Source organism: Solanum stenotomum, unplaced genomic scaffold (genome assembly GCF_019186545.1).
Source record: "Solanum stenotomum isolate F172 unplaced genomic scaffold, ASM1918654v1 scaffold18682, whole genome shotgun sequence".
NCBI classification, from domain to species: domain Eukaryota; kingdom Viridiplantae; phylum Streptophyta; class Magnoliopsida; order Solanales; family Solanaceae; genus Solanum; species Solanum stenotomum.
In genome coordinates this window covers 22,625-37,370 of record NW_026025161.1, presented here as the reverse complement: position 1 = coordinate 37,370, position 14,746 = coordinate 22,625, and the positions used below count along the sequence as shown (strand labels likewise).

General features: G+C 28.4%; 1 protein-coding gene across 1 annotated transcript; it reads right to left on the bottom strand.

The window, feature by feature from the left end:
- Nucleotides 1-8,380: 8,380 nt before the first annotated feature.
- LOC125850704 (uncharacterized) lies at nt 8,381-9,798 on the bottom strand. The gene is made up of 3 exons (XM_049530555.1): nt 9,601-9,798; nt 8,971-9,336; nt 8,381-8,470 (listed from the first exon to the last, which is right to left on the bottom strand). Exons 1-3 carry the CDS (start codon nt 9,796-9,798, stop codon nt 8,381-8,383), a joined length of 654 nt encoding a protein of 217 aa, XP_049386512.1.
- Nucleotides 9,799-14,746: the final 4,948 nt, after the last annotated feature.

Here is a 14,746-nt window from a genome sequence, read left to right as displayed (position 1 = left end):
ATATTTATGGACGGATAATATATTAATATGATTGTGGCATTATTAATTTTTTTTTTATGAAATATTAATAATTTAAATCATGATTAAAATCTTTTTTTTAATTAACTAAATCTCAACTATTAATTTTCATTTATGTCATGTGTTTTTCCATCTAAGCAAAAAATTTGAAGAAAATGGAGAAGAACTGGATCAATAAATACATTCATTCTCCATATATATATATATATATATATATATTAAATTTTTTTCTCTTTTCTATTTTTTCCCTGCGAGTATTTATCTTTCTTTTTTTTAATTGAGTTAATCTTACACTGCAATTATCTTTGGAGTTTGCTAGGACATTTAGGTACATACAGAAAAAAAACTCAATCATATTGAGTCACACTTGAGAAATAAAAACAAAGGAAAGGGGCCAAAACTCAAAAATATCCTTCAACATATTTTTTACTAAATAAAGTTCATGAATAAATTTGTGAATTATACAATCATTGAAGAACATACATACTTCAAATTCATGAACTCAAAGGTTGTAATGCATACTCCTAAGAAGATCAAAGAAGGAAAGAAGATTATCATTATCATGAGCAAAGGGATTTGGAATATTTGGAGAGTTGTAAAAATAAACCATACAAATTGTTACATGTTCCGCTGCCTCCTTAACCGTTTGAACATATCTATAACTTTCAAAGAGTAAGATATTAATCAAATCCTCGAAATATGATTTCAGAAGTACATACTCATGGAGACACTTTCTGTAAACTTGCTTAAATTCAGGATTTGTTTCATTTGAAGTGATTATCAAAACCTTTCTGTGAATATTTGTATAATTTGAATATGCCATTTGAATCGTAGTATCTTCGAGATTGAACTTAGTACTTGCAAATTGAGCCACCGGATCATTTCCCAAAATATCATAGCAAAACTTTGGTATATTAGATGAATCACAAGCTTTCTGAATTAATGGGGTGATAGCATATACTCTTAAATTTTCACCAAAAAGATCAACACTTGATAGAAAAATGTAGGAAAGAAAGAAGATTAATAAGCTAATTGATGTCCCCATCTTTTGTTTTATTTCACTGTTTATAAATGAGTTGATTCGATATATATATATAATAATAATAATAATAATAATAATAATAAATAGTATTAATTAGTAACATACCATAGTATCATAGTATATAAGTATTCTTGTAAAAGTCAAACTATTTTTTTTTTTTTCCAATTATAAATATACCATTTTTTAAAAAAATAAAAAATAATATGAGATTACTAAATCTGCCTCCATCGTAATAGTCAATATCTTAAATATGCATTTTATTTTATTTCCCGTTTGAAATCTCAAAAAGAGAATATATGCAAATCCTCAAAATAATTTTTTTTCTTAATTTTTCTAATTCTAATTAAGAAGATTAATGATATATCTTATAACTTAATTAATAACATTCTAAACATATGGAGAATGCATGTACTTACTCGATTAGACTCCTTTCCATTTTCTTGAAGTTTTTTTTCTTAGATTGGAGACACATGATAGCTTATAAGTGAAAATTAGTGGCTAAGATTCAATTGATTTACACAAATGTTAATCATGATTTAGATGATTAATTTTTCATAAAAAAAATTATAATGCCACAATCATTTTAATATATTATTTGTCCATATATATATTATAATTTTTTTCTCAACTCTTCTAATCTTGTTTTACCTTTCTCTTATTTTATTTTTTAGTTTTTTTTAATCGAGTTAATCTTATATTGCAATTATCTTTAGAAATTTCTCTTAAAAATTAGTTATTATAGAGAACTATTAGCGAAAAAATTATTCGCAGGTTAAAAACAAAAATAGAAAAAGAGAAAGGAATTAATAATATATTTATGAGCATGATAATATATATGATTGTGGCATTACTAATTTTTTTATGAAATATTAGTTATCTAAATCATGATTAGAATCTTGTTTTAATCAATAAGTTCTAGCCACTAATTTTCACCTATGCTATAGCCTATATGTCTAGAATCCAAAAAATACTTGAAAAAAATGAAGAAAAGAGAAATGGAAAGGAATCGAATCATATTTTATATAAAGAAGAAAAATCTTTAAAGTGATTGAATAAATATTCATATAATATTATTTTTCACATAATAAATTAAGATATTTTGGTCAAAGTTTCGAGACATATTAGTGGGTAATCTTAGAAATTCTATTTCTATCAAAATAGTTAATTATTATACTCCGATTATTATATTATTAAAAAAGAAGATAGCTATTTTAAACTTGTAGAAGGGTGTTTTTTTTCACAAAAAAGAGATCGATGATAATTATCATTATAGATAAAAAGATGTTATAGAAAGATAAAATATAACATAAAAAAACAATTTTGAGAAAAACCTGAACGGTATATAGTAAGGTGCTATTATAATTAGTTCTGTTTCTTAAAAAAATTGTAAAAGAAATAATTTATCCTTTAAAATAAATTGTTCAATTTTTTTCTTGTTGATAAGTTATTTTCTCATGTGGTTTACGCTTGGGTACTCACACTAATTCCTTACAGTAAATTAAGAATTTTATTTTAATTAACTGATAAAAATCTCGATTAATATAAATATTCAATTAGTATTGGACCTAATTTAGGTGTTAACAGTAAAAAATGTAGAAAAAATTGAAGGGTTGTTTTTTACCTAAGCCAAACAAAATTGTCAATCATATCTCAAACATAAGAATTAAAAAAACAAAATAATGACAAAAATATCCCTCGTTGTAACATTTTCTTAAAGTAGGTTTATGAATTTGTTAATCTATAAAAATACAATGAATTTGCTAGTCATTCAACATAAATTTGCGATTTAGTCACACTTAAGTAATAAATAAATAAATAAAGTGTAATTCTTCAACATAATTTTTATTTGATAAAGTTCATGAATAAATTTTCGATTTATACGATCATTGGATAAAATACATTTTGCCAATTCATGATCACAAAGGTGCAACATAAATATCCCTCAAAAGTTCAAAAAACATTTGAAGATTTTCATTGTCTTGAACAAAAGGATTTGGAATATTAGGAGACCTTATAAAAGAGAGCATACAAGTGAATAGATGATTCGATGCTTCTAGAGCCGTTCGTTCCAAATCACCACTAAAGGTTACTTTATTAAGCATATCCTCAAAATATGATTTCAGAATTACATACTCATGTAGACACATTCTGTAAACATGTTTATATTCAGGATTTGTTTCATTCGAACTGATTGTCAAAACCTTCCTGTGAATATTTGTGTAATTTACTCGTGCCATATCAATTATAATAAATTCTAAATTCGTCTTAGTACTTGCACTTTGAGCATTCTCATCATTTCCCAAAACATCAAAGCAAAAACTTCGAACAGTAGAAAAATTACAAGCTTCTCGAATTATTGGGGTAATAGCATGAACTTTTAAATTTTCACCAAAAAACTCAACACTACATAGAAAAATATAGGGAAGAAATAAGATTAATATGCTAATTGATCTACCCATTTTTTGTGTTCTATTCCAATTTTTTTGTTTGAGATTAATTATAAATAAAATTGGTTTGATATATATAATAATAATAATTAATAAGTAACATAGCATAGCATATAATTTTTCTTGAAAAAGTCAAACTATAATTTATTTTCCTATTATAAACTTAAATATCCATCCCTTAATGAAATTATAATAATCTAAATTTGCCTATACATTGTATAATGGTCAACAACTTAAATATTCTTATTTTATTTCCTGTTTGAGATCCACAAATAGATATATACAACTGATCAAATGAAATTTATTAAATTTTCCTAATTAAGAAGATTAATGATCTTATATACAATTAATAGGATCCTAAACATATATAGAATGTATTATTTACTTTAATTTTCTATCATTGGTCATATTATGATATTATGCTAAATATAAAGTCTTTCTTTTCAACTTTTTAAAGTAAGACGTTAAAATTCAGAACAATTATCTAATTTTGGAATAAAATAAATTTTACGGGTGGTAATTTAGTTTTAAAATTTATTGTACTAAAGTCATTATACATAAAAACAAGAAAATTCCTAAAAACTTAAGAACAAAAGAACAATATAAAGAGGAAGAGAAGAAGAATATAAGACAAGAGGAACAATATAAACTAACTTTCTTTCTTTCAAGTATATCAACATTATTCTCAACACCACTATTTATAGGATTACATTGAGGAATACCAAAGAGTGTCATAAACATTACATTAAACCTTGAGAATTAATATCCATTAAGGAGGAAATAAACCTAGGAGTTATGGTCATCCAATTAACTATATTATCAACAACATTACTACCAATAAAGGATGAAATTAACCTAGGAGTTATGGTCATCCATTTGACCACATTATCAACAACATTACTACTCATAAAGGAGGGAAATTAACCAAGGAGTTATGGTCATCCATTTGACCACCAAAATGATTTACAACACTCCCCCTTGGATGACCATTGATAGATAATATGCCTCGTTAAAACCTTACTAAGAAAAAATCTGTGGAAAAAAAAATCTTAGTGAAGGACAAAAGAGTACATATATCTTGTAATACGTTTTGTTTGTTGCCTCGTTAAAAACCTTGCCAAGAAAATCCATTGGGATAAAACCTAGGTCAAGGGAAAAAGAGTGCAGCACGTAGTGTACTCCCCCTGTTGCGAACATCATTTAATTTCTTGGAGACGACGCATTCCAATCTTGAATACCAACTTTTCAAATGTTGAGGTTGGTAATGCTTTAGTGAAAAGATCCGCTAAAACTGAGCGAATTTGTTAAACATTTATTTCACCTTTCTTCTGAAGATCATGAGTGAAAAAGAATTTTGGTGAAATGTGTTTTGTTCTATCTCCTTTAATATATCCTCCCTTCAGCTGAGCTATACATGCAGCATTGTCTTCGTACAATGTAGTTGGAATATCTTTTTCCATAGAAAAATCACACATTTCTTGAATATGTTGAGTCATTGATCTTAACCAAACACATTCCCGACTTGCTTCATGGATGACTATTATTTCTACATGATTTGAAGAAGTAGCAGCTAATGTTTGCTTCATTGAACGACAAGATATAGTTGTGCCTCCATATGTAAATAAATAGCCTATCTGAGATCGAGCTTTATGTGGATCAGACAAATATCCAGCATCTGCATAACCAATCATTTCTGACTTGGATTTATTAGAATAAAATAATCCCATATCAATGGTTCCCTGAAGATATCTTAATATATGTTTGATTTCATTCCAATGTCTCTTTGTTGGGGATGAGTTGAATCTTGCCAATAAACTTACTACAAAACAGATATCTGATCGAGTATTATTAGCAAGATACATAAGCGCCCCAATGGCACTAAGATATGGAGTTTCATTGCCAAGAAGCTCTTCATCATTTTCTTGCGATCGAAATGGATCTTTATGTATGTCAAGCGATCTCACAACCATCGGGGTACTCAATGGATGTGATTTATCCATGTAAAATCGCTTTAAAACCTTTTCTGTGTATGTTGATTGATGGACAAAAATTCCATTTTTCAAATGCTCAATCTGTAAGCCAAGACAAAATTTTGTCTTACCAAGATCTTTCATTTCAAATTCTTTCGTTAAACACTCAACAACTTTTGAAAGCTCTTTAGGAGTGCCAATGATATTTAAATCATCAACATACACAACTATTATAACAAAATCAGATGCAGACCTTTTTATAAAAACACAAGGACAAATAGGGTCATTTTTGTACCCTTCATTTAGCAAAAAATGGCTAAGACGATTGTACCACATTCGCCCTGATTGTTTCAATCCATATAAGGATTTCTGAAGCCTTATCGAACAATTTTCTTGCGAATTTTTATATGCTTCAAGCACATTGTATGCTTCAGGAACTTTCATGAAAATATCGTGGTCTAATGATCCATATAAATAGGCTGTGACAACATCCATTAGAGGCATTTCAAGCTTTTCATGAACTGCCAGATTTATTAGATACCTGAAGGTAATTGCATCTACCACAGGAGAATATGTCTCCACATAATCAATGCCAGGCCTTTGCGAAAACCTTGTGCCACAAGTCGTGCTTTATATCTTACGACGTCACATTTTTCATTTCGTTTTCGCATAAAAACCCATTTGTACTCCACTGGCTTGACACCTTCAGGTGTTCGGACTATTGGTCCAAAAACTTCACGTTTTTCAAGTGAAGTCAATTTCGCTTGAGTTGCGTCTTTCCATTTTGGCCAATCATTTTTGTCTGCATTCATTGACATATTGGTTCAACATCCTCACCTTGTTGCATTATTTCAACAACAACATTATAAGCAAAAATATTGTCTACCACAATATTATTTCGATTCCACCTTTTTCTCGTCGAGACATAACTTATTGAGATTTCTTTATTCTCATTATTTTTAGTTATTTGGACCTTCTTTGTGGTCTTATCATATGTTATATCTGGGAGCTCTTCTTGAGTAATTTCCTCTATGGTATGATCTTCATGATCATTTGTTCATTTTCTTTTTCGAGGATTTTTATCCTTTAAACCAATTGGCCTACCATGTTTTAAACGTGGTTTTGACTCATTTGCTTTAACAATTTGTCCTACCGGGACATCAACTCGAACTGGAGTATTTGTTGCTGGAATATAAGATTTAGTAACCCTTGGAAGGTTAGTAAATGCATCTGGCAGTTGATTTGCAACATTTTGCAAATAAATTATCTTTTTAACCTCTTGCTCACATTGATTTGTTCGAGGATCCAATTGAGATAGAGATAATTAATTCCAATCTATCTCTTTTTCCAACTACTTATGTTCTCCCCCTAATGTTGGGTATACTGATTCATCAAAATGACAATCAACAAACCTTGCCGTAAATATATCTCCTGTCATAGGTTCCAAATATTTGATGATAGAATGAGATTTATACCCAACATACACTCCCAACCTTCTTTGGGGACCCATCTTTGTGCGTAGCGATGGGGCAATTAGAACGTATACCGCGCACCCAAAAATTTTAAGATGGGAAATATTTGGCTCATGACCAAAAATCAACTTTAATGGAGAGAATTCATGATAACTAGTTGTCTTTATGCGCACCAATGCTGCTGCATGCAAAATAGCATGCCCCCATATTGAAACATGTAAGTTTGTCCTCATTAACAATGGTCTGGTTATTAATTGGAAGCGCTTAATCAAAGATTTTGCTAGACTATTTTGAGTGTGAACATGAGCAACTGGATGTTCAATTGTTATCCCAATGGACAAACAATAATCATTAAAGGCCTGCGATGTAAACTCACCAGCATTATCAAGACGAACTGTCTTTATTGCATAATCTGGAAATTGTGCTCTTAATCTTATTATTTGAGCCAACAACCTCGCAAAAGCCATATTGTGAGTTGATACTAAGCACACATGTGACCATCTTGTAGATGCATCTATCAAGACCATCTAATATTTAAATGACCCACATATATCACCCTGTATATGTTCAAGAAATGCAGGGGATTCAATCCCAACCTTAGTTGTTGATGGTTTAATAACAAACTTTCCTTGAGAACAATCAGCACAAGAGAATTTCTTTGATTGAAGAATTTTTTGATTCTTCAAAGTATGCCCATGTGAATTCTCAATAATTTTGCGCATCATATTATAACCGAGATGCCCCAACCGATCATACCAAATGATAAAATCATTAGGATTAGTAAACCCTTTGTTTACTATGGCATGTGATTCAACCATACTAATACTTGTATGGTACAATCCAGAAGAAAATGTGGGTAATTTTTCATGCACATATTTTTGCCCCAATTTTACTGTAGTAATATAAAGGTATTCAACCTTTCCTTTATTGGCAGTCTCAACATGGTAGCCATTTTGGCGAATAACCTTGAAACTTAATAAGTTTCTTTGAGACTTACTACAGTACAACACATTTTTAATATTTAATATCGTTCCCCCAGGTAGTAGTAAGGTCGCTCTTCCAGAGCCCTCAATTAATTTTGCACTACCAAATATTGTATTAACATAAGCCTTTTTCATAATCAAATTATAGAAATATTTCCTTTCTCTTAAAATAGTGTGAGTTGTAGCACTATCAAGAAGACACATATCTCCATTACTCATTTTGAATCAATTGAAGATTGAGGAATTTTATTTATCTTCATAAAATAAAAGTACATCATAAGAAATATGAAATATCAACAACTATGCAAGAAAATAAAATTACTTTTTTTTTCTGAATATAAAAACAACATAAGGAAAAGCATAACAATTAAAAGCACATAAATAAAACAACATAATTATTTTCCCCAATCAAATGATCAAACATTAGTTTTAATCTTCAAAGAAGTCTTCAACTTCCATCATCAATGTCATCAAAATCATCATCTTTTAAAGCCAAATTTGCTTCAATATTGTCATCATATTTTTGTGAAGGCCCTCCCTTGGCATCATTTTTATAAGTCAAGTGTGACTCCACCCAAGCATTAGAAGAAGATGCACCATTTTTATTGGACAAATTACTTAAGTACACAACATTACTTTACCTATTCTCAATATTTCCCTACTCTTTTACTAAAATACAAAAATCCCTTATTTTCCCCCAATTCAACTTAACCGGATACTTTATTAGTTTAAGTATCTGCCCGTTATTAATTAAAGTATCCGCGCTGCTATATTATGCATCCGCCTGTTAATTTAAGTATCCGCCCGTTATTAATTAAAGTATTCGTGCCAACAACTTAATAATTTAAGTATCCGCCCTTTATTAATTAAAGTATCCGCGCTGCTATATTATGTATCTGAAAGACACTAAAAAAGGAATTTTTGGTAATTAATGAAAGAGTAGGGATAGGAAGTAATTTCCTTCTTATACTATGTGATTTGCTTAATTTTTACATTTTTATTTCCTTTTCTTTTCAAGGAATCTTGATAAAGTCTAACAAAATGCTTAGCTGCTCGGCATTCATTCTTCCAATGCCCTTTCATGCCACAACGATGACAATTGCTTCTTGAAGAATTGCTTTGAGAACCCATATTGTTCTCCCTTTTGTGGCGACCACCACCACGATGATTATTATATCGTCCTCTGCCATTGTCACGTCTACGCACATTATTTTGGCTCTGATTTTTATTTTGTCTTCTTTCAGACTGGCCATGTGCTTCAACCTTATTTGCTTTCGGTAACGGAGCAGTTCCCGTGGGACGGGCCTCATGATTTTTCAATAAAAGAGTATTATGTTGCTCAGCCACAAGAAGGCATGAGATCAACTCAGAATACTTTTTGAATCCCCTTTCACGGTATTGCTGCTGTAATACCAAATTTGAGGCATGAAAAGTTGTGAGAGTCTTTTCCAACATGTCCTCATCTTTTATATCTTCCCCACATAATTTCAATTGGGAAGTAATTTTGTATATAATAGAATTATATTCACATATAGTTTTAAAATCTTGTAACCTCAAGTGAATCCATTCATAACGAGCCCTTGGCAATACCGTTGCCTTAAGGTGGTCATACCTTTCCTTCAAACCAGTCCACAATTCAAGTGGATATTTCACCGTAAGGTATTAAACCTTCAATCCTTCATCCAGATGATGACGAAGGAAAATCATTGCCTTTGCTTTGTCCTGACTCGACGCTGTATTACCATTGGTAATAGTGGCACCAAGACCATTAGCGTCAAGGTGAATTTCAGCATCGAGTACCCATGACAAGTAATTATTTCCAGAAATGTCAAGTGCCACGAACTCAAGCTTTGATAAATTTGACATGATAAAACTATCATAGAAAATAATTAAATTAGGGTAAAATAGACAATGAGTAAATAATTAAGTAGCAAAACTTTTTTTTTTCATCAAAGTAAAATTAGCATACAATCTAAATATATATTATGCCTCACAAATAACAAAAATAACTTTTAGTAAAATTGTTAGATAAAGNAGCTTCTCGAATTATTGGGGTAATAGCATGAACTTTTAAATTTTCACCAAAAAACTCAACACTACATAGAAAAATATAGGGAAGAAATAAGATTAATATGCTAATTGATCTACCCATTTTTTGTGTTCTATTCCAATTTTTTTGTTTGAGATTAATTATAAATAAAATTGGTTTGATATATATAATAATAATAATTAATAAGTAACATAGCATAGCATATAATTTTTCTTGAAAAAGTCAAACTATAATTTATTTTCCTATTATAAACTTAAATATCCATCCCTAATGAAATTATAATAATCTAAATTTGCCTATACATTGTATAATGGTCAACAACTTAAATATTCTTATTTTATTTCCTGTTTGAGATCCACAAATAGATATATACAACTGATCAAATGAAATTCATTAAATTTTCCTAATTAAGAAGATTAATGATCTTATATACAATTAATTGGATCCTAAACATATATAGAATGTATTATTTACTTTAATTTTCTATCATTGGTCATATTATGATATTATGCTAAATATAAACTCTTTCTTTTCAACTTTTTAAAGTAAGATGTTAAAATTCAGAACAATTATCTAATTTTGGAATAAAATAAATTTTACGGGTGGTAATTTAGTTTTAAATTTATTGTACTAAAGTCATTATACATAAAAACAAGAAAATTCCCAAAATAATAAAATGCAGAAAATAATAAGACATCCGAACACATTTTTTTTTTTTAAAATCAAAGAAGACTGTATTGTTTTATTTTAATTTTTTATATTTGTTGTATTATAACACATTTATTATTACAGTTCATTTTAATTTGACTAATTTTGAGTTATCATCAATTCATTCCCTTTTACCTATTACAGACTTAAATATATTATTCGACTTAAATATATTATTCCTTTTTATTAAGTAATTAATTATATGTCATTTTACATTTGTTTCCATATAGTAGTAGTCAACATCTAAAATATTCATTTAATTTCGTGTCCCGTGTGAGATCATTTCACAAAAAGAAAATATGCAAATGCTCAAATAAAATATTTTAAGATTATCCTAATTAATTTATTCTTCATAATAAATAAAATCTATAAAAGCATGACGGAAATTAATAGCAAAACATTCAATCATATCTAGTCAAACTTAAGAATTGAAAGACAAGTAGGAAAAATATAAAAAAAATATCCCTCAAAATTAAATTTATTAAATTTAGTTCATGATTTAACTCATGAAATTTGTGAATCATACAATCATTGATGAAAATACATTCTTCTAATTCATGATCACAAAGGTGCAAAATAAATATCCCTAATAAGTTCAAAGAAATAAACAAGATTTTCATTATCATGAGCAAAAGGATTTGAAATATTTGAAAATTGGGTAAAATAACCCATACAAGTAAATATATGACTCGATGCATTCTGAGCCGCTTGATCCAAATCACCTTGCAAGTCTAACACATGAATCAAATTCTCAAGATCTGATCTCACAAGTAAATATTGATGGAGACAATATCTGTAAATTCGTCTAAATTCTAAATTTGTTTCGTCTGAAGTAATTGTCAGAACCTTTCTAGCAATCTTTGTGTAGTTTGAATACGCCAACTTAATTGTAATATCTTCAAGATTGAACTTAGTTGTTGCCCATTGAGCCCTTGAATCATTTTTAAAAATATTGTTGCAAAAATCTTGTACTGTAGAAAAATCACAAGCTTTTTGAACTAGTTTAGGGATATCATTTGCTCTTAAATTTGTACCAAAGAGATCAACACTTAATAGGAAAATGTAGGGAAGGAGGAAGATCAATGAGATTGTTGAAGAACTAGAAATTGATCTCCCCATTTTTCTTTTATCTCACTTTGAAATTAAATGGGTTGGTTTAATATATAAAAAATGCAAAAAAATAATTAGTAACATATCATAGTTTAGATATTTTCTTGAAAATATAAAACTATTAATGTTTTTTTACCAATTACAAAATTTAAATATCTAATTTCATCTTAATGTAGGATTATGATAATTTAAATTTGACTCCATTTTGTGCCTCTAAATTTTGTGTCAAAACATTGTAATAAATTTTTTATTCTGATTCAAATAAAAAAACACACTTTGCTAACAAGATTTTTATCTAAACTTGTAACAAATAGAGTAATATTTAGTAAAATTATACAATAGATGGAGAATATAGTGAGGTTGATTTTCTCTTCTTTCTGATCAATCCTATTTTATTTTATTTTGAGATTATAATTATGGGTTGGTTCATTATATAAAAGGTACGAATTGGATGTATACATCCAGTGCGGATAAGTTACTGACCTATCATAGTGTAGAAATTTTCTTTAAAAAAGTTGGAATACTATTAATGGGGTTGGATACCCCACAAATTTCTTAAATTAAAATTTAAAGCTTGGTTCAGTTTAATTTTTATTTGAATTACAACAGGTTAAGTTAGTCTCTACAATAAATAAAATTAAATCAATAAAAGTATGACGGAAATTATTAAGAGTTACTGATTGACTAGTAGATACGTTATAAAACAGAGAATTCAATCAAATCTAATGAAACTTAAGAATTAGAAACAAGTAGGAAATGTCAAAAATATCCCTCAACATAAAATTTATTAACTTTAGTTCATGAATAAACTCATGAATTTGTGAATCATACAGTTTTCTAAGAAAATTCATTCTACAAATTCATGATTGCAAAGGTGTGAGATAAATATTCCTAATAAGTTCAAAGAAATAAACAAGATTTGTATTGTCATGAGCAAAGGGATTTGGAATATTTGAATATTGAGTAAAATAATTCATGCATGCTAATATATGACTCGATGCATTTTGAGCTGCTTGATCTAAATCACCTTGAAAGCGTAAGGCGTGAACCAAATTTTCAAGATCTGATCTCAGAAGTATATAGTGATGGAGACAACTTCTGTAAATTCGCCTAAATTCTAAATTTGTTTCATATGAAGTGATTGTTAGAACCTTCCTAGCAATCTTTGTGTAGTTTGAATACGCTAATTGAATTGTAATATCTTCAAGATTGAACTTAGTTGTTGCCCATTGAGTCCTTGGATCATTTTCAAAAATCTTGTAGCAAAATTCTTGTACATTAGAGAAATCACAAACTTTCTGAATTAGCTCATTAGTGTCATGATTTGCTCTTAAATTTGTACCAAAGAGATTAACACTAAACAGAAAAATGTAGGGAAGGAGGAAGAATAGTGAACTTGATAAAGAACAAGAAATTGATCTCCCCATTTTTTTGTATCTCACTTTGATCTATCTTAATTTCTTTGTTTGATAGATATGGGCTGGTTTAATATATAAAAGGCCACATGTCATAGTGTAGAAATTTTCTTGAAAAATATAAAACTACTACTGCTATTTTTACCTATTACAAAAACTTAAATAGCTGATTTCATCTTAATATTGGTTTATGATAAATTAAATTTGACTCTATTATAACAGTCAACATCTCATTTCATCTTAATTTTGGTTTATGATAAATTAAATTTGACTATATTATAACAGTCAACATCTCAATAAATATGCAACAAATTTTAAATATATGAGAAATAAATTAACCATAAATAAAATTTGAAGAAATAAGAATATTATTTTTGTTCCTCCATTGATTCTCTTCTCTAAATTTTCTCCGTCATTCAAGGGTTGTTAGTAGTGTATTTATGAAACGTAGGGTGATTTGGACTTGATCTCCATGAAAGAATTTGTGGTTCAATTATCAAGAAGAGCCTGACATATCTCAATCTCTTTATAAATAGTATATCAAGAGTTGTGAGATATTCGAGATGTAGAAATATAATACCATTTATATAGGTATGAGATAGGTTTTTTAAGTAGAATATTCTCCAGGAATTCTAATTGAAAATCGATACATCTTGTAAAGTCCCACAAAATGGTAATTTCTTCAAGATCATGCTTGTTTGTTGCTTTTTGTGCCTCTACATTTTGTGACAAAACGATGTAACAAAAGTTTTGTTCATTGTCACATAAATCACAAGATTTGTTAACAAAAATTGTGTCTAAACTTGTAATTAAGAGAGGAACAATACTAAGTAAAATTATAAAATGGAGGAAGAATAGTGAGGTTGATTTTTTGTTCTTTTTTTGTTCTTTTTGGTTGATGAATCCTAATTTCTTTGTTTGAGAGTATGAATATGGGGTGGTTTGTTATATAAAAGTAACAAGTTTAATTAGTGGCATATCCTAGTGTAGAAATTTTCTAAAAAAGTTAAAATACTATTAAATGTGGAATAATAATTATAATAATCTAAACTTTCCTATATTGTCTAAGTTAAGACAATATGTGTTTTCACACTCATTTTTTACCCAGAAAAAGGATGTATATAAATGTTCAAATGTTTTCTCAAATTGTGTTAGGAGGCTGATCTTATACAATTAATAAGATTCTAAAAACATACAAAAATCATTTATATACAAATAATGTTCATAATGTACTTTTTCTTGGGAACTTAGAAATTAACTACTCCATCTGGTTCAATTTATGAGACATTTTTTATTTTCGGATTTCAAATTATGTAAATTTTGACAAATATTTTGTAATGTATTTTTATTATTATATTAACATGAGAAAACTGCAATTTATTGTATTTTTTGTATAGTATTTTAATATTTAAATTCAAAATATTATATTAATCTAACTATTTCAATTTAACTTTAAAGATTAGTCAAATTTACTCTCTAAAAGTGTAAAATGTACCATAGGGAGGAAGAAGTACTTACTTGATTAGGAAAA